The 22,527-nt window shown below is 38.2% G+C and overlaps 1 protein-coding gene across 1 annotated transcript in view; it reads left to right on the forward strand.

The window, feature by feature from the left end:
* Positions 1–6,601: 6,601 nt before the first annotated feature.
* LOC140234644 (kinesin-II 85 kDa subunit) overlaps positions 6,602–22,527 on the forward strand; it is a 64,618-nt gene continuing 48,692 nt past the window's right edge. Inside the window, exon 1 of the mRNA XM_072314677.1 lies at positions 6,602–6,702. Within this exon, the coding sequence (XP_072170778.1) occupies positions 6,697–6,702 (6 nt within the window). The 5' untranslated portion in view covers positions 6,602–6,696. The remainder of the gene's footprint in view (positions 6,703–22,527) is intronic.

The following is a 22,527-nucleotide window of genomic DNA, read 5'->3' on the forward strand; positions in this document are numbered from 1 at the left end:
ATGAATAATTTTTGCATCGATTGTCGGATTTTCCTCAAACTTTCACTCATGTTGCTGCGTTCACTCAATCCATATTACTCTTTGGGGTTTTGGTTTCCTTTAATATCAACCAATCATCACTACCATCATTGCTTCAATTAGATTATAAAACTGAAGGATCGATCACAGAAAATAGTTCTGTGGGATCGACCATAAACATCATTACTATCATTTCACAATTGGATATCATCTTATCATCATCATCACCATGATTGCTAATCGTATTACCATCGTATACATCTACCACAAGCAATCTATCTGGCATTAATTGGTATCAGATTCCCAGGTGGGTTCATGAGTAATACACATTTGTGGAAGCGACTTGAGACGATCGTTTTATAATGTGTTGTTTTTTGGCACAAATTAATTTCATTTATTCTAATGGTGAAGGATAACCTAAAGAAAATTAATCTACCGGATATTAGCCAAATTTAAGGTCTTTTCATTAAGTTGGAACATCAAGCATCTGTTCAGAGTCACAGACGCTACTTACGCATTTTTATAATATGCATTTATAGGAAACTGATATATCACTATACGTTTAAACGATGATAGCCATCATATTATGGTGTCCTGTATATAGCTCCATACCAAGCCTGGACAAAAGTGCGGAATCTATCAGCAATGTTGCAATGTGTGTTTGTGTGTGTGTGTGTGTGTTTTCTTTGCACCGAAAACTCGAGGGCGGGCGCCTGAAAGTGCAATGATTGCAATTTCCATGCACTTTGTGTGTGTGTCTTTGTGTGTATGTGCGAGTGCGTGCAATGTGTGTTGTGTGTTTGTGTGTTTATGTGTTTGTGTGGGTGTGATAGGTGTGCAGTATATCGTTACTTGCAAAGTTTCGTGTATGCTAACGTAAAAAACGTAATCAAGAGTTATTCTGAAAGAAAATGAAAGCGAGGTCACAGCTGGTCGTCGTTCACGTCTGAAAAAGTAAACATTCTGGTCATAATCATAAAAGTGTCAGAAATTGTGCACTCTATTGTTTAAAAATGTTTGTTATTCAAATTTCAGCGTGTTTTATGAACACATATTTATATATTTCAAGATTGAGCCTGCTGTGACCTAATAGTTTAGTAACCATGTCATAAAGCATTACAAATTTTTCCCCTTAAACGTGATACAACAATGCTATAGCAACTATAATATGAATAGGTGGTAGACGTAGATATAAGGCTTAGGACATTTACAGGAGTAGAGTAGGTTAGCTTTCGTGATTGTACCTTGAGGTGCTCACAGGCGCTTTATTAGATCTTAAACTGAAATACTGATAAACCAACTGGCCACGACTTCAATTTGACGTCAAAATCACGTCCATTTCCCTTGTTCTTGAAGAAAAGGCGTCTTTCAGATGTATTCCTTGTTTTCTTTTCCAATATACGTTAAAAAGTCATGAATTGACGTGTAAACGACGTGCTCATGACGTTCTCACGTACATCTTGTCTTTAGAATTGTGATTTACACGTCATTAAGACGACTCTTATATGACCACCAATGACGTCTTTTGGACAACTTCCATTTGAGCAAAAATACAACATATTGACGTCAGATTGAAACGTTTATATGACGTCCAGTATCTTCGTTTATTTTCGTCTAAAAGACTTTTTTTGACGTCAGTCTCGTCTTTAAATTAGTAATTTACACGTCCTTATAACGTCTTTGTATAACAACCCAGACGTCAGAAAGATGTCACAAATATGTCGTCTTTTAGACGTCATCCATTTGAGCAGAAATACGTCAGTTTAAGACGTCTAAATGATGTCTGCTTTCTTTGCTTATTTACGTTAAACAAACAACAATTATTGCGCCTTTCTGAAGTCTAAATAATGACGTCATTTTTATATCTTCTATTTGAACAAAAATTCGTCTTATTGTTGACAGTTTCGACGTCTTTCTGACGACAGTGATGACGTGAAAATGTCGTCATTCTGACGACAGTATGTCGCAAAGCAAACTGATATAACTCTATAAAACTATAATTAGTAGACCTAATTATATGACGTTATAGAGACGTCGAAAAACTTACGTAAACATAACGTTAATATGTCACTAATATGACGTCATAAATACGTCGCAAAACAACGTAAATTCAACGTCATAATACGTCATTCTGACGTGATAAATACGTTGCAAAACAAACTGATATAACTCTACAAAAATATAATTCGTAGGCCTAATTATATGACGTCATAAAGACGTCGCAAAACTGACGTGAACATAACGTTCATATGTCGTTAATATAACGTCATAAATACATCGCAAAACAACGTAAATTTAACGTTATAAAACGTCATTACTATGACGTGATAAATACGTTGCAAAGCAAACCGATATAACTCTATAAAACTCTATTCGTAGGCCTAATAAAATGACGTCATAAAGACGTCGCAAAATTGACGTGAACATAACATTAATATGTCGCTAATGCAACGTTATAGATACGTCGCAAAACAACGTAAATTTAACGTTATAATACGTCATTAATATGACGTGATAAACACGTTGCAAAGCAAACTGATATAACTATAAAACTATAATTCGTAGGCTTAATTATATGACGTCACAAAACTGACGGGAACATAACGTTCATATGTCGCTAATTTAACGTCATAAATTCGTCCCAAAATAATGTAGCCTAAATTTCACGTTATAATACGTCATTAATATGACGTGACAAATACGTTGCAAAGCAACGTAAATTTTACTTCACTTATGCGTCGTAAACACGACGTGAATAATACGTCACAAAATTGACTTGAAGTTTACGTCTTTAGTTCGTCGCTGATATGACGTTATAAATACGTCGCAAAACTGAAGAAAATTTCAGTTAATACGTCGCTCATATGACGTCATAAATTCGTTGTAAAACAAAGTATATATTACGGTATTAAGACGTCATTTAAATAACGCTATGAATACGTTGCAAACCAATGTAGATTGCGTCATTAATACGTGTTTATGACGTAAAAATTACGTCGCAAAATTGACGTAAATTTTACGTCATCAATATGTCACCAATATTAGGTAATAAATATGTCGGAAAACTGACGTTACACATCAGGAGGTCCATAAGATGACGTGATAAATTCGTTTCAAAGAGACGTTGAAATCACGTCATTTCCTGGTCATTTTCAGACTTGCGACAACTTTGACCATGTAGTTGCGACCAAATTAAGACGTCTTTTTGACCTCCGTCTGCTAGCTGGGATGTTCATAAAGTTTTTTTTCCATCAATTTCTGCCAATTCAACCGCTCATAAGACTATAGTATTAGTGCTATATGTTTTTCTTAACCAATTTCTGTGCATTTTCTGCACGCATCCTAATGCATTTAGGCTGTAGAAATCGACAACTTTTGCTGATCTGAGATACAACGTCAAACGTTGACATAGATGAATTTACAGGTCTGTGTTTGAAACCTAAGGTAAGGGGAAGTCCAAACTAAAGATAACTTCTTAAAAAAAAATAAAAAAAAATAAAAAAAACCCTTGGCAAATAAGAAAATATGATTGGTTAAAGTTTGAGGAAAACTTTCTTAAGAAAGGTATCATTCTAATTTTCAACAAATTATAATCGATCAAGAAAATTAGGCAATCTATCGACTTCCTATACAAGAGAATAGAAAAGAAAGTACATGTATGCAAAATTTCATATTCTAACGTAAAGGCATCATTTACCTTTTGCATATGAAATAAAAACCCAGCATTGGTGCTTCAAAATAGTTCTTAAATGTGCGTTAGGGATAGAAACAACCAATGTAAATATTTGTACCATCATCATCGATGTTATGTATTTTTAGATATATACAAAATGTGTTCAGTAGTTATAATAAAAATGTTTCCAGATTAAACCGTCTACAGTTATGGTTTAGTGAGACAAATGTGATATCTCCTTATATTTCATGCTTTATTGAAAACGTTTTATATGGTAGAATGTTTTGTGATACAACGAAATGACCTACACATAATATGCATCAAAAGTGATATCTTGAACATTTTTAAATCACTGTTCTCAACGGTAAATAGGACCTTTAAAATACATGTTTGTATTCCATTCTAAATTCACCCTCTATAGTAATCACTCCAAATATTTTACAAATAACCTTTGTGACGTCAGTTCTATTACTTCATCAAAACATCATGGAAAATACATTTCAAATAAATTTCTCAATGATATCTTTACAAATGTCTACGAAGGAGAAAATTATCAAAATACTCTTTATAAATTAAGTGCAATGACGAGCACATCAAAACACCACTTTTCTGCGGGGGAGGGGGCAGAATGAATTTTTGAACACTGTGTAAGTGATTAATGCCTAGTGGAGTCAACATCTTGGTTTCGAACCAATGTTGGCTCAACCTTATACATGCACATAGTTATGTCGTGCCACGCTGGACTAACCATTCATAACGTCACATGGATGTTGGCACAATGTTTCACTGAATACTGTCATTGCTTTTAACATCTTTATACCGTAGATTTTTGATGTTATACAAATTCGATCCTATAAAGCTGTTAACGCCATCCTAACACTTGACTAGCAAATTACTATATCATACAGTATCTTAGCTGTTGTAAAACAAAAACAAAAGAACAGTCGTATGGATGTATTATACGGTTTTGTCAAAAACATCGACTTGCATTTTTGTACGTTCACACACATATGCACATACACGCACACACACGCACGTATATACAATAGCCTTCCCGTAAGTTTTTTTTTTTTTATATATACAATCACTTATTTAGACATAAAGTTGTATTAATTTATATTGTTTAAAAGTTTTATATAGTTATTATAAATCTGATACATATTTACACATTTGTGTATGTTAATGCACACCACACCCAACATAACGTTGATTTATACAGATTAATATTTCTTTAACGTTATGTATTTCTGACAATGACATTGACATTGTATTGCTGTATATCTCTTGTGTGTTTATCATGTATCCATGTTAAACGTGTGCTCTGTATATGTATGTATCGATGTAACTTGTAGGGCATATGCATGCTAACAAAACAAATTTCCAGAAACGGACAATAAAATCGAATTGAATTGAATTGAAATGAAATTTCTTTTCCCTCACGGCCTATGTACACATCATTATATCATGCAGCACTGTTATCCTACCCCCCCCCCAAAAAAAAATAAAATATTCGTGGCTTGTCAACGGACACCACCTGACGCTCACTCCACTTTTGAGGCTGCCGCGTAAGGCAGCCCATAAATAATCTGAACACAAGTGATCGCTGTCAGTGAAAGTGACCAGTGATTTGTAACTTTTATCAAAAAAGGCACCCTCACGTGTACCAAGGAGGTGAGAGAATTTTTTAGTCTCACCTCCCTGCTAATATACCAGCAAGGTGAGTCACCTCCCTGCTTATGTTGTACATGATATACTGAGTGCTGAGTTTTGTAAAATGACTTGCTAAACGGCTTGCTCACGTGAAGCATCTTCGAATAAAGCTCCAATTTACCATGTACGACTTGTGTCCTCACTTCTCAGTTTCCTCTGAAACTTCGATTAATGGGAACGTGGTACTGTTGAGTGTATACTTGCAGTGCGAAAAGAATAATACACCAAAAAACTTTTTTTTTTAATGATATTCTTTATTATTATCAGGCCCATGTTTACAATAATTTGAACAAAAATAAGCAGCTGAATTCTTATCTCTTGTGCTTCTAAATCATATTTTTCTTAACACATAGTACAATATAGGTCTATATATACAAATCATACTGTGCGTATTACTTGACATAGAATTCTGCATGAATATCTCAGAAAAATGCTTTCTGATTACTTAGTAACTTCGAGCCAATCCATATCTGCCTTCACGCAAACACTTGTGCTGCTGAATCACCTTCTTTTTTAAACACACACACACACACACACGCACACATACACACACACACGCACACACACACACACACACACACACACACGTTGTTATGTTTGAAGGGCGTGCCATTCACATTCGAATCTGATTCTGTGTTAGCAGAAGACCATGCCACTGGTATCTAGTGTACATACTGTATAGCAGTACAGTATGTTTTGAACACACACACACACACACGCACACACACACACGCACACACACTCACACACACACACACACACACGTTGTTATGTTTGAAGGGCGTGCCATTCACATTCGAATCTGATTCTGTGTTAGCAGACGACCCATGCCACTGGTATCTAGTGTGTACATACTGTATAGCAGTACAGTATGCCGAAGTCCAAGCGCATGCGTACAAAACCAGCCAGTACACTGATAGTCTTTGCTCAAGTGACACAATTGGCAATTTCGACGCGTTAGGGTTACGGAAAAAAAAATCGCTAGCGGGGGGGCCAACAAGGGGGGGGGGGGGCTCACCGAACTTTGTGGGGGGCTGCCCAAGGGGGTGTGTTTGCTGCCCCCTACGTTTAATACAACCAAAGATCGAAGTGACAGACAGACCGCGATCGATCGCTTGTCTAGCTCTGTCAACTCGAATACCATGGCATTATAGGCCGTACCGGCAGTGACCGTACCGTAGCCGTATGTGAGGACTGGACCGGACTGGTCTGGGATCGATGTTGTCACCAATTTTGTTACGAATTTTCATCTTCATGTGCAAGTGAGCCAACGGGCATCCTAGTACACAAGAACTATGCCGGTAATTTAATGTTAACTAATCTTTGCATCTTATACTATAGAACTAGTTCTAGACTTACTGAGATCATAGTGTAGAGACGTCATTACTTACTCCATACTCGTTTACTGACCTAACCACTAACTGATCAATGTTTGAGACAGATGGATGCTGGGAATATCACTGCAGTTGTACTTTTATTTGATATGTCGGCAGCTTTTGATACTGTGAACCATTCCATTCTCACCTAACATGCCTAACTAGACACAGCCCTGTCGCTGTACACAAGTGTAATGCACTTGTCAATTGTAGTCCCGGCCTAGCCTGACCAGACACTGCGATTCGCGACAGCGGCTGCGTGTAGTTAGTCCCGGCCCAGCATGGGTACCCGGGGATGGCCGGGACTTGCATCCCACTTGCAATTTTGGGAGTTACACTATGCACTACCCGGCCAAGTCCCGGCCAAGTCTCCGACAGGTCGGGCAAAATTTTCACGGAAATCCCCCGCTAAGTCCCCGGCAGGCCGGGCAAAATTGAAGTTGAAATCCCCGGCCAATTCCCCGACAGTCCGGGCAATATTTGTGCAGAAATCCCCGGCCAAGTCCCCGACAAGTCAGGCATATTTGTGTAGAAATCCCCGGCCAAGTCCCGACCCTCAAGGCCCGGTCACACTGCCCAAAAGTCGCGTAAGATTGCGTGAATCACGCAAGAAATTTGGTTTTGAACTCAGCTTCGCGTAAAAATTTTACGCAGTATTGCGCTGTTTTACGTAATTTTTGCGTGGTTTGCGTGGTTCTTACGCGAACAATGCGCGAAATATGCGTGGAATATCAGCGATTGTTCGCAAAAATGTTGCCGCTATCGCGTTCACCAACGACTCTCCACTGACAAAAAAGCAGACTATAAATAATGACGCCTGTTTCGCGCTTGAAACACCTACGTATCACTGAAAATCACTGAAAAAAAAAAATATTGGCGTAGGCCTATGTATCTCTAACAGAACACGGTAAATACTCACGAAATACTGATCGAGGAATCACTAATGTATCACTAACAATCATTAGTAACAACTCACGTATGATTGTGGCGCTATATTTTTGCGTGATCTTTCCGTAGTTCTTGCGCAATTCATCGGTGATTTTTCATTGCGTAAATCAGCGAAAATGGTAAAAATTCTCGACGGACAAGCACACAAAATCAAATTTCTTAGTTACCGGTACGTGATTTATGCGATTACGCAACTTTTGGGCAGTGTGACCGAGCCCGCCCGCGTGGAATCGCGTAAAGCGCCGATCCGGCGCACATCCACGTCCCGGACAATATGATCGAAGGTTCCACGTCAGAAAAATTCATGAAATGCGCAAATCGCGCATGTTTCGCGCTAGGCTCTTTACGTGATTCGTGCGTGTACGCAACTTTTGGGCAACGTTATGGAGTCCTCAATAGCGGGGAATTGCTAGTCAAGCGAAATAATTTATGGTCACATTACCGTACTGGAAATGGTACAAGTCATAATCAACTCTCAAGCAAAATCTGGCTCAATCCCGGCCAAAATTCCCGCCCCAAATGCCTGCCATTTGGTTGGAGCGAATTTCCCCCTACAAACCCCGGTTTATTCCCCACTAGTTGGGGGCCTAAGGGCTCAAAATGGGCTGTTTGGTTCAAATTCTTCCAAAAGCACCAAATTTGGCTCATAGGTCCCTTGTACCATACTCTTTCGATTTTTGATGGGCGCCAAGACTAAAAACCCTTGGGGCCGCCATATTGGTGAAATCCAATATGGCCGCCATCCGGGTTAAAGGTCAACTGCAGTTACAAATTGAAAAGGTTGATCAAAGTAATGAATCCTATGTGGAAGGGTTTACGAGGTTAGAGAATGTGATTCTAAATGTCACTTCTGCAATTCAAGGTCACTAATCACCTCTCAAGGTCACTTTCAAGGTCAAATAAGGGTCAAATCAGGCATTTCGGGCATTTTTGGAAATGGCGTCTGTGAGCATTCAACTGGAATTTACTGGTACAACTATTTTGTCCCATTTGTCTTTTCTTCCATACTTCTTCAATGATCAATTAGGGTCAAGAGCGATGTTCCATCCCCCTACATATCAATAATGGTTATGACAAATAAATGAAACATTACATATATAATATATATATATATATGTATATATAGTGAAAACTTTGAGCACAGAAAATGGGTTTCCATCGGTTTCGTTTTCTTTTCTCATTTTCTTTGCTCAAAGTTTCGCTATTTATCATTTGTTTCTGGTCAGTTTTCCCTTTCTTTGTATGAAGATATATATATATATATATATATATATATATATACATACATATGCTTAAATACGGCTGCCATCCTATTCCAAGGTGCTGAATCAGGGTGCAATGGCAAAGAGGGTAGTAAACACACCTAATCTTATTTTGTCTTCACTTTTCCTTCTGACGAGATAGCTGGATAGCACGTATGCAACTAGATGGTCTGTTTGTAAAGCTGGCCAGTTGTATGTGTACTTGGGGTGGACCACTTTACCGGTTTATGCACCTTGAGTTTTCCGATAACGGAATGCCGATTCGGGATCTTTTCATGTTTCTGGGTTTGTGATTCTTTCATACAAGGGACTTCCACTTTTTATATCCAAGTGATGAGGTGCAAAGTGTTGTGCCTCTACTAGAGGGGGCGGTATGACAACACACACCATTGCTTAGCTAGACTTGAGATAAGTGGGATTCGAAGTCCCTAGACCGCAAGCCATATGCTACCGACTGAGCCACCTCGTCACCTTTCATGGTCAATTATATAACTTTCCAGCTGGCAAGCGATATGATTCTCCTCCTGCTGAAATTGGTGTATGCCTGCTCTCCTTGACAAGACAGCGTCTGCTTCTTCAGTGAAGGAAGCAATGGCCGAAGCTTCCAGGGAATCGAGTTCCTCAATCCAGGTCAGACCAGTTTTCTACGGACAGTAAACTAAATCTGATCATTAAAGTCCTTTAATGGCAGTATCTTATCAGAGTAGGTGAAGACAATTCAGCTGAAGGTTTTTTCTTATCTTTTTTTTTTATTCTCTTTTTATCGAACGAAACCGTTTCTTTACTGAAAGTGCAAATGACTATAGGGAAACTGAACACCTATTGATGTTGCATGGGATACTGATCCTGAAGAAAATAATCTTAACATTTTTGCACAGCAACACTGTGCAGTCCTCTGACAAGAGATGGTGATGGCACCACTCAAATCTCAAATTATGATTGGAAGAGCGTAGCAGCTTGCTGAAAATTAAGATTGAAAAATAAAGAACTGACCTCATTTATCAGCGCACAGATATCCAAGAATAAATGGAACGGACAACTCATCCTGAGCACCTGATTCGAGACGGAAATATCCAACAGGAATTGTGATCTCACAACCCTTCAGCTTTCCAACAACTTAGATGCGATCTCCGCAAAGTATCCTTACAAAGGATGACATGTTTTCTGAAAGCATTTTCTGAAAACAGTATACAATCGCACGGATGAGCATAACATCACATTTTCGGTAGTGTGCTTTTTTAATCCCTTTGATCTGAGGGACTTACGGGTGGGTCATAGTATTGAAATGATAAAGGCCTTTTCAGCTCTTTCCTGTACGTACAGCATACCTCTCTTCCAGAGCCCAACGTCACACACTGACAGGGTGCGACATTACTTCAGACTTGCTTTGGTGTGGCATGCAAAATGCCTAAGTAGTATGGGTCAGCAAACCAGAGCTCACTAACACATTAACTACTTTAATAATCGTGCTCATGTCCAGCAAGAACTGATGAGCAACAAGGTTTATGGGGCAGCCGACGTCAACGAGGGTAGGCATCATCTCGTCATAACGTGGGAGCAGATCATCAGAAACTATACCCTATCTGCTCAAGCGGCGCTGTATCAACATTTCGAAGATCTGAGTGCTGCTGCAAGTGAGTTTCTATTGGAATCATGACAGCATGGAACATGATGTGATCCCTGACTTCGGGGAGTGGAGCTGGAGGAAAGATGGCACAGGTACATGGCAATTATCAGCCACCCTCCGCAATGCTTCAGTCAGTACCAAATTTCATTCTTCTGCGCCACAGCTGTTTCAAGGCATGCATTGGGAGGTGGAAAACATGGAAATGAAAAAAAAAAGAATGAAACGAATGAATGAATGAATGGATGAATGAATGAAGGTGAAAATGCACAATGTAGAGCAGGTGTCAGACGAGCCATGGTCAGTAGTTTGATATGCTGGAAAATTAAAAAAAGGGGGGGGGGAGGGAGGGGATTGAGGGCCTATCTGACGGGAGGAGACATTGTCGCAATGCAAGCGTCTCGAAGAAATTATTTTCGCTATCACAACTAATGCAATTTCCAGGGCGGCGTCCAAGACGTCTTCAAACAAAGGGACAACTTATTTGTTTGGAAGTCACGGGGATGTTGGCACGGCTTTTCCAGTCGCAGGGACTTATCAGAGACGTCTTTTCTCAGCGACTTCTCCCTTTCGTCGCCATTTTGTTATTACGGTCTCCACAAGATGCGGGGACATCTCGAAGATGTTGCAGACAAATTTAGTCCCCACGACATGGCCACAGTGATGGAGACTTCGCAGAGACGTCTCGGAGACAAGCTGGAAGACGGAAATAGTCTCTGCAAAAATCGAAAATGTTCGATTCTCCTGCGAATCCTGGAGATTGGGCTCGTCTCCAGGAGACGTGCGTCGTAGAGATGTTGCGGAGAGTAGAGTTGCAACCTATATAATAGTGTTCAGACCAACGAGATACCAACTTATAAAGTCTTGTGATATCATACCAATTTGCGTCCTAGCACTTTGGATAGAATCTAATAGACCCTAGAAGGTGTCATGAAAGTCGTACTATACTGTGAAATATGCTTGTTCCCTACATGGCGTCACCAGGACCGTCATGCTCTCTGAACGGCATATTTAGCTGTGGAGGCACATAAAAATTCCTATAAGGACTTTAGAATCGAACTTTGATACACAAGTTCGAAAATAGAAAATTGATGCCAACCTGATGTACTAAAAACTCTCGTAAACACGACAGTTTTTTTTTCTTTTTTCATCCAGATTAGGAGTGATCTTCATAGTTATCATTCCATTGAATTTAAATCTGAATTATGAATATCTATTGTGATTGAGGATCCCTGAACTGCAACAGAGAAATAAAAACACTTCTCTTTTTAGTGGCAACGTCAATGACGCTGGTAATATACAATGTAGAGAGTAGTCCCCCCCCCCCCCCCCCATTGCTAAACTATTAATATATTCGGTAGCAATAGGATTCTATTTCTCATATATGTATGTTTTAATTGCATTCCTTGCAGATGAAGATGAAAATGATAATCCAATAATCAAATCTTGAAAACTCTTTAAAAGGGCATTACCCATAATTCTAACTAGCTCTTTTGGCTGTCATTAAAGCAAATGCAAATATATTGAATTCCGCAAATATGACCAGTCGGTGAGGACATTTCTTCTTAGCGCCTGTAATGTACAAATAATTAATGGAATTATTGTGACATGAACTATGATATTCCATAGGGAGACCTTATAAGAACCTTTAGGGAGACCTTATAAGGAAAAGTTGACATCAGACCATAAAAACAACTTCAGAATCGAATTCCTTGACCCATAAAACCTCTAAAACTGATTTTTCAAATTATTGTAACACTTTAAAGGTTTTGAATACTGGCCTTTAAACGTAGGTGGCAGCCATATTGGATTTTGCAAATATGCCTCCCCGGAGGGCGCCCTTCACAAGAAATACGCCTTTTTTCAGCTGTCGACAACTGCAATTCTATTACTAAGGCTGGCATTCCTGGAATATTGTCTATGCATGGGCAAGCCATGTTTTTCAATAAACTGTTATGAATACAATGGCTTGACCCCTAAATGACCTTAAGGTGACCTTATAAGGAAAAATTGACTTCAGACCATAAAAACAATTTCAGATTCGAATTCTTTGACCCAGAAAACGTCTTAACCTGACTTTTAAAATGATTGTAACTCTTCATTGTTTTCAAATGCAAGTGACCTTTAAACCTATCTGGTGGCCATATTGGATTTTGCCAATATGGCCGCCCCAGAGGGCGCCCTTCTTGGCGCCCATCAAAAATCGAAAAAGTATGGTTTGGGCTACATGTGTGCCAATTTTTGGTGCTTTTGGAAAAATTTGAACCAAGAATCCCCTGCGCCCCCCCACTACACCCACCGGGGCAAAATAAGTGAATCTCCCCCGACGAACCCCGGTCCATTCCCGACCCACCGGGGCAAAATAATTGAATTTCCCCCGACAACACCCCGGTACATCCCCGGCCCACCGGGGCAAATTAAGTGAATTTCCCCCTACAAAGCCCGGTCTATTCCCGACCCACCCGGGCGAAAAAAATGCTGAAATCCCCGCCCAACTTGGTTGCAAGTCCCGGCCATCCCCGGGTACCCATGGGCCGGGACTTCAATTGACAAGTGCATAAGTCCCGTGCTAGCTTAGCTCACGGGGTCTGGTCGGGCTAATTCTCACCCAGACTCTTAGATCTGTTGGTGTCACAGGACTTGCATTAGAGTGGTTTCAATCTTATTACCGGCTATCCTGGGTTTTAGGGGTCTAAATTATTTTGGGCTGCAGCCGTTCACAATATGTTAAGATCAATGATAGTAGATTTCTAACTCTGATCCGGCTGCACTTACTTGCGGTGTCCCGCAAGGGTCTGTAGTTGGACCACTTCTATTTTCTCTAATATAACATTAACGTTAGATCTAGGCCCTAACTAAACGTTAGATCTATATCTTTCAAGGATTAGGCCTAGACACATTTTTGAAAGACACGACATTCAGTATCACTGTTATGCAGATGATATTCATATATTTGTATCTTTTTCACCAACCAGGACTGAACTCTCTGAAGATGTAAAACGATTTCAGAATTATGTAGGCCCTAGGGCCTATTGTCTATTGATGATGTTAAGGCATGGATGGAAAGAAATGGTCTCAAATTTAATGACAGTAAGTCAGAATTTATTATGATAGGATCCAAACAGATGTTGTCTATTACTAGAATGTGAATTCTGATACATTAAATTGGCAAGAATAATATCAAGCCTTCGAACAAAGTTCGTAATCTTGGTGTTGTTTATGATGCAAATCTGACATTCAAAGACCACATTTCATATGTAGGGTTGGGGGTACCACCTATCGTCACCCTAAGGATCTGTAGCTTGTTTATTCTAAAAATATAACATAAATTCGCCTAATTCTTACCTCAAATATGCCATAAATACTGCAGTTTTGAATGTCGTGACCGTCTCGTTGATTATGAATCTCCGTTTTAAAATAGCGCAATTTTAGTGCGTGCGTTCCGTTTTCTTCGCGCAGCTAAAAAGGGTACCTTGCGATCGGCACCCCCTCCCCTCCATAGGTATAACACGTGAATTTCACGGCATATAGGTAATACACGTGAATTTCACAGCCATGCGTCGAGCTGAGCGGATGTGTAATTTTTAGCTTGGTTTGTTTGAGTTTGATTTTCGTTTCTTCGTTTTTATTGTCTTTATAGCTAATGACACTTAATCCCGCGCGTACCTTTTCGTTCTATACGCAAACAGCCATGATACGCTGGGAATGTGCCCTGCCGATAGGTGGTGCCCCAACTATACATCCCAAGCTGTAAGATTTCATTTGCGTAACCTGGGCTCAATTCAGAGATATTTAACTAGATCAGAAAAACTGATGCATGCTCTTATTTCGTCTCCTCTAGATTTCTGCAATTCTCTGTTTTGCAGCCTTCCACAAAAAGAACTCAGTAAACTGCAACGTCTTCAGAATTGTGCCGCTTGATTACTTACTTTCACGAAGAAAACTGTGCATACTACCCCAATATTTCTGTCCCTACACTGGCTTCCTGTAGAAAAACGTATTAACTTCAAGATTCTTCTTCTTGTTTACCGTACATTGCACAAATTTGCCCATGTCTACTTTCAAAATTCTCGTCATCTTCACCAACCACCACGTAATCTCCGTTCATCAAACTTGCTAAAATTACAGGTACCTCAAACCAAGCATAATTGGGGGGGGGGGGGGGGGGGGGGATCGGGCTTTTTCATATATGGGCCCAAAACTACGGAATGGCCTACCAAAATCTCTTAGAGAAGCATCTGCCATTGATGATTTCAAAAAGAATCTCAAGACCTACATTTTCAATATAAATTGACCATACTTGTATGTGTACGTATATATTGTTTGTTGGTTTATTGTCTTATCATTTTCTGTGATACTGTTGTAACGTGACACAATAATCAATATGTACTCTGTTCTATGTATAGCGCCTTGAGTATCTTTTTTAGGTAGAAATGAGCGCTTTATAAGAGTCTCACTATTATTATTATTATTATTATTATCGTAGTGTCGGTTGTCTACAGTGGTGAGACAGAAACAGGTACACGTACTATATCTACTACATTCTAGTATCATTTTAGTAGCTATTCGTGGGGAACCTAGAACTACATCCTGCATGTTGTTACCTCCGCACCAGAAACCTTGTGTTGCTACCGCTTGCTTAGACGTGCTTGCTTAGACGAGCGCGCTTGTTTGAAGGTCCTGTATCTGTACTAGTGTTTACCTTATTTCAAGATTTTTCAAGATATCACATTTGATGCGTTTGTGTAGGTCTGTTGTATCACAAAGCATCATACTGTATAATTTATTTTTATTATGAATTTGAATCAAATATAACTAGACCTAGATATTGTTCACATTTTGTGTAGGCATTTAACAATACTTAACATTGATTATACGGTCCTACTGTTACGGATACCACGGATATTCACAGTGGTTGTTTCTATCCCAAACCCACATTTTGGAACTATTTCAAATCACTAAAGTTCTAATGTTGGGTTTTTGTTTCATTTGCAAATGGTAAATTATGCCTTGCGAGCTAGACTAGAGATGCAGCGCGCAGAGATTTGATGCTGGCGAGGTACACTTTGTAGGCATGATGCAGATGCATGCAGTCCCCGCAGGGTTTACGACCTGCTTGGTTTACTAGATTCTAAATATTTGTAATTAGGCCTAACTGTTGGGTCTAGGTGATGCATATCACTTATTGTATTCGGACTGGATTTTTTGACTTTGTTTATTCTTGTTTATTTTATATAGACCCTCTATAATATTTCTGTACAAATTTCTGCGCCGTTTTTCTCCATGACTAATGTTACAGTTGAGTTAGTGTACGATGTATTTGCCCATTCCAAATGAAATTTTTACAGTTTCTTTGTCTTTAATACTGACTTGTACAAAATTTCCCCCATTCAACATGATCAGTCAATCATGACGTCATCTTGTATTGGCGGTGTATACAACCTCACACGTGTGTCTTTACCATAGCAGCCACACTTGTGTGGTTGTAGCCATGCTCGAAACAGAAGTGGAGGAGTAAGCCACGTCCAGTATATAGGAATTCACCTTCAGCAAGACTTACGCTGGAACAGACACACAGAATGATTATATCACAGCCAGAGCCAAAAGGGTACTCAATGTCATCAAAAGGGCAATTCCGCAGTTAGTAATGTTACATTTAAACAAATGTAGATGTGGCCCGTTTCACGGTTAGGCGCCACTTTTCATTTTTTTCAGTTTTCAGTCTACTACACAGAATAAGAGTAGATTCATGAAATGTTAACGAAAATGCAACTCCAAAGCATTTGCTCACAGTGAGGCAAGATGTGCCCAAATTGGACCCACTGTGTGTCAACCTGGCAAACATCCCTTTTTTGCAAACTTTGCCATTCTGTATCATATCTAGCTATGAGTTAAGTGAACATATCTATGTTAAGTGTATGAGTAGCCATAATGAATCATATCAGAGTTAAAAAGTTTGAACTCCTTTTTGTTACATTTTTTCCACCCCAAAATTCTCTTGGTGGATGTGACATTGTCCGTTCACATTTAATCATCTGCTTATATGGGTTGTGTAAGTAAGAAAACAAAGGCAAGTCTCAGGAAAATAATGTAAAAGTAAAGTATAGCTTTGTATGAGTGACTGTAGAAAGTTTGTTTGTGCTTCAGTTCCATCTGATGAAATGACCGTAATTTGAAAACAAAATTTAAATGTCCGTTCACATTTTTGTCACATCCACCAAGATTTTATAAATCTATAACTTTTTAATGGTTTAGATTATTTCTAAAATTTTTGCATAAATCAATGATACACAGTTGGGTGGCTATCCCTCTGAAACAATTTAGGATTTGAAATTCAAATGCTTTTTTTATTTCACAAAACATGGTGTCCGTTCACACATGTCACATCCTCCAGCCTTTCTTGTCAGAAACACATTTTGGTGTGCATCTCAGTAAATACTGGTCCAATTAACTTTAAATCTCAACACATTTTAGACTATTCAAATTCATGAATTTCTTCCGTCGAGATGTTTTCATTGCAACTGATTGACAAATTGCCCTACATCGACGTAAATAAGCACTGAATTGATCAGTGTTTTTTAGTAGTAGCCATGATAAAAAATCATGGGCGTACATACTCGAGCAGGATTCGAACCTACGACCTCCTGATCACCGGACAGGCGTCATCTCCACTAGACCACCGAGCTTTCGCCCGACAGCAAGTGTTGGTTCTAATCCTTATAGCATGCAGCGGGTACTGCTTTGTTATTCAAATTCATGAATTTCTTCCGTCGAGATGTTTTCATTGCAACTGATTGACAAATTGCCCTACATCGACGTAAATAAGCACTGAATTGATCAGTGTTTTTTAGTAGTAGCCATGATAAAAAATCATGGGCGTACATACTCGAGCAGGATTCGAACCTACGACCTCCTGATCACCGGACAGGCGTCATCTCCACTAGACCACCGAGCTTTCGCCCGACAGCAAGTGTTGGTTCTAATCCTTATAGCATGCAGCGGGTACTGCTTTGTTATTCAAATTCATGAATTTCTTCCGTCGAGATGTTTTCATTGCAACTGATTGACAAATTGCCCTACATCGACGTAAATAAGCACTGAATTGATTTACGTCGATGTAGGGCAATTTGTCAATCAGTTGCAATGAAAACATCTCGACGGAAGAAATTCATGAATTTGAATAACAAAGCAGTACCCGCTGCATGCTATAAGGATTAGAACCAACACTTGCTGTCGGGCGAAAGCTCGGTGGTCTAGTGGAGATGACGCCTGTCCGGTGATCAGGAGGTCTTAGGTTCGAATCCTGCTCGAGTATGTACGCCCATGATTTTTTATCATGGCTACTACTAAAAAACACTGATCAATTCAGTGCTTATTTACGTCGATGTAGGGCAATTTGTCAATCAGTTGCAACATTTTAGACTCTTTAGTAACCTTATAAATGCCACTGATTTTGAGAATACTATGAAACTAAATATTTGAAAAACTTAAAAAATATGTGAAATGCCCTGGTGGATGTGACATTTTAAGATGTGAACGGACATTTCCGTGAATATCAAGTAAAATCTAGGGACAACTTATTTTTTGGGGGACAAAATATGTTTAGATTTAAAAAACATGTCTTTCCCAAGATATCTAGATATCAGACAGTCACACCCACTTTTATACCACATTCACTATAATTTTACATTAGAATACTTGTTCACAGTGAGGATGTAGTATGATTTTGTCACTGTGACTGTGAAAACTAATGTTCTACATATTCTAATCAATTTTCCAGATAATTAATCTCAAAAAGGCAAAAGAATATAAATGTTATTTAATTACATTGATTAGACCTCTCCTGTATACTGCATTTAATAAGTTTAAAAATGATTGAATATGTGGTGGATGTGACATTTTGGGGTCTGAACGGACACACAGTATATCTCCCCAACGCACAGCATTTTTCAGCATTAGTTCCCAATGCTTCACGCAGCATCAAGACCTGAACATAGTGTGAAATGATCCACAACCATTGGAATGGTTAACTTAGATTGAGGGGTGAAAAAAAAAAGTTAAATTGATTTATATATCACTTTACTGCAACTGATTGAAAATTGCCCTTCAACATAAGTAAGCACCAGTTATGCAGTGTTCTAGTAGTAGCCATGACAAAAAATAATGGGCATTCAACTTGGGTCAGATTTAAACCAGCTATCTCCTGATGTTTAGTTTCCAGTGAAGGTACAGTGAACTAGGTGATTCACAGAGATAATGGTATGGGTCCATCTCACTGAAGGGGTCCATCTCACTGAAGGGGTCCGTTTAACCCCACTTTCCAATGCATTTTTAGAAAGAAATTCTTGCATCAGCGTAGTTATTCAGTGTTTTAGGAGTATAACCAAATGTGTGATGAAAAAATCATGGCCATATGATACTCAAGCTGGATTTAAATCGACCATCTCCTGATTACCAGACTGGCGTCATATCCACTAGACTACCAAGCTTCCGCTACAGAGCCCATGCTAGTTCTACAATGTACATGTATGTGATCCTGTGCAGAAGATACTGTGTATTTACCTGGTATTCAAATAAATGAATTCTTACATCAAGTTGTTTTTAAGTGGAGCTGATTGACAAATTGCCCCTTGTTGATGTACAATAAGCACCAATTATTCAGTGTTTATAGTTGTAGTCCTAATAAAAAATCATGGGCATACAACTCTGGAACCAACAAGCTCCTGATTATTAGGCAGGCATTGTAATTCATATCCACTAAACTGCCTCAACCCCAACAGCCAACCAGTGCTCCTTCCAATTCTTTTTAGCAGAGGGTAAGTCAATATTTATGCAAATAAATAAACCCTTGTATCGAGTTGTTTTTATTGCAACTGACTGACAAATTGCCCGTTGTTGACAACAATTAGCATTATTCAGTATTTGTCATGATTTAAAAAAAAAATACACTTGCTGTATGTGCTTCACAAGATTACATCTTATAGCCAGCTATCAAAAGCTCATTAGGGTTGTTCATTATTCCCAATGTTTGTTATTCTGAAACACACAAATTCCCTTAACTTACAGGTTCGTTCAGCGAAAAAATGAGAGAGGATTTATTTTTCTGAGGCTTTGTAAATCCAAGAATTAGATAAAGGTCATTATTCCAAAGGTTCATAAATCCAAATATGAAATAAGGCATGTTATTCTGACGGTTTGTTCATCTGAAGGTGTAACAAGTTTTGTTAACCCTAAATTATTATTTAAAATTATTATTTTTTAATCTGAATACATAATAATACTCATAAAGCAAAAAGGGAAATAAAGTTTGTTATTTCCACCAAAAAAAAAAAATGAATGGTCTTCAATTGACAAAGAATGGCTTATCCTGGTGATGATGTAGGAGAGGTGGAAGGGTGGTATATGGATGAGGAGGAGAAAATGCTTCTTTTTACAGAACACAAACTATACAAATAAAGATTTCATTTTGTCAATATGTAGGGCCTATGTATACCCTGTGCATTAACATACTAACAGCAGTGCTTCAAATTAGAAATGTGATTTTTAACTGACATGATAAAGTTTATGGGTGGAATCCTGGTAGGTGACATATGCGAGAGTTATTGTAGCTTTTACCTGTGCTGTAGACTTACAATGCATAATGTACACAGGGTCATGACCACATGATCTGCATTTTTTGTTATTATTATTGAGGAGTGGTCTTTATACCAGGTTTTCACTTTTAAAGTTTGTCATAGGCAGAAACTATAGGTAGGACGAAAGGGAAGATTAAGACTCACATTACTCGTACCTTTTCTTTTCGATACCCTGGGAAAACACTTAACTGCACATTGGGGATTTTGATCACAATAAAAATGTCACATTCACCATGTTGGATATCATTTACTGTGAGAAAAATTGAGTGCATAATTGCTCTATCAGAAACATTATGTACGACTTCATTGGTTAAAGAGTAAGGATGTCATTACTATGTTGATGAATTTATTGTTTTATTAATATGCAGTTCACATAAATTGAAGGTAAAAAAATGTCTGTTCACATTTGATTTTGTCACATCTGCACCAAGGAGTTTCAGGCATTCATACATTGAAACTTGAGAATACAACTGTATGTGGACCCTTGTGAGCAGTGATTTGCATTCTAAAATGTGGTTTTTCTACAATATGTGGTTCTTCCAAGTGGGATTACTGTTACCAGTTTATGATAAAGAAAGATTAAAATTCGGAATTTTGTTCACAATTTTGGCATCACATCCCCTGTGTTGGATCCAATTTACTCTAAGAGAATTAAGTGAACTGTACAATTAACAGTGTACATGTATGTCTGCAAAAAGACCTAAAAAATACTTTGGTCATTCAGTGCATGTGAGCCGATAGAAATGTTAGTAATGATTTCAACTATTACTATTAAGTATAAATTGAAGAAGAGTAAAAATGTCCGTTCACATCTCCAATCTGTCACATCCACCACTTATAAGGAATTTCAGGCATTCATAACTTTTACAGGACATGGAACCTTGTCAGCAGTGACTTGTACTTTGAATACAGCATTCTTGATGGTACTGCATGCATTATAATCATTGGTTGCAATGCAAGGTGTGCAGAAAAACAAAATAAGGAAATTGATGTTCCGTTCACATATCACATCCACCGTGTTGGATATTACTGATATCATTTATGCTGACAAAAAAAAAAAAAAAAAAAAGCTTTCTTGTGAAACATAATTTGTTTCTTACTGTAAACTGACTTGTGCTGACTGTTCATTGGGTAATCACTTGGCTCATTTCTTTTGTTTATTGCTCAAGGTGCAAAATGTCCGTTCACATCTGTTTTTGTCACATCCACCACATCCTCCAGCTGAAATTTTAAATGTAAAAGTTGGACACTCACAATGTTAATATTAGGTGTGTGTATGTCCCCCAACATAAGCATTATCTCCATGAAATATTACACATCCTGAATGAGGAAGTGTAAAACAAGAGAAACTTTTTGAAGTCATTTACTCCATTTCACACCATATTTTTCCTTCAAAACGGTACAATTTTCCAATAAATCCAAATAAGAACACAAAATCTGGCACGAAGTTTGCTTAAATATCACTTAATCATGTTACAGTATCAAATTACGTGTTGGACACATAGTGTGTCAGCTCTGTCCATGGTATCATAGTGTTATCTTTCAGCAAAATTACCTTCATCTCCTATAGAACCATTCATAATATCAGATATTGTAATAATAATTAAGCTCTGGCATTACATTTTCCATTAAATTCACATTCTTGGGAATAAAAAATCAAGACATTCCATCTCTCAAAGAGAACTTGAAATTTTGACCCCTAGGTTGACAAAAAGTGGCGCCAAACCGTGAAACGGGCCATATTTATTTTTACTACTAAATCACTATTTATTCATTTCAAGTCAAAATCATGTTAAAACCATGTTCATCCTTCTCAGGTTTATGATACAGAAAAGAATGAATACAATCCAATAAATATTAGAATTGCTATGGCAACTAAAAGGGCTGGTTAGTAATGTTACAAAAAAAGGACATGACAAAAAAAAAAATCAATGTAGGGCCTAACAAAAAGTGTGCAAAAATTCAAGTTTCTTCAAACAAAGTGTTGCATTAATTTCATTTATTGCATCATGACAAATGTTCACACAAATATTTTTAGCAGTTTGACCAATGATTTATTAACTAGACACCCAAAAGCATGGTTAGTAACGTTACATTTGTCCGGAGTACTTCCGCAAGTCATTTCACCCTTTTGTAATTGACAAAATGTCACATGACTTCTCTCCTATTTAATTGTATTAATCTTTTACCCCTTAGCAAAGCTTTGAGGAAAATTTTTCAAAGGAATCCACTGTAATTTGCATTTAAGTGAATTTCAATATCCCCAGTCCCACATGTACAT

The sequence above is a fragment of the Diadema setosum genome, chromosome 11 (assembly GCF_964275005.1).
Source record: "Diadema setosum chromosome 11, eeDiaSeto1, whole genome shotgun sequence".
NCBI classification, from domain to species: domain Eukaryota; kingdom Metazoa; phylum Echinodermata; class Echinoidea; order Diadematoida; family Diadematidae; genus Diadema; species Diadema setosum.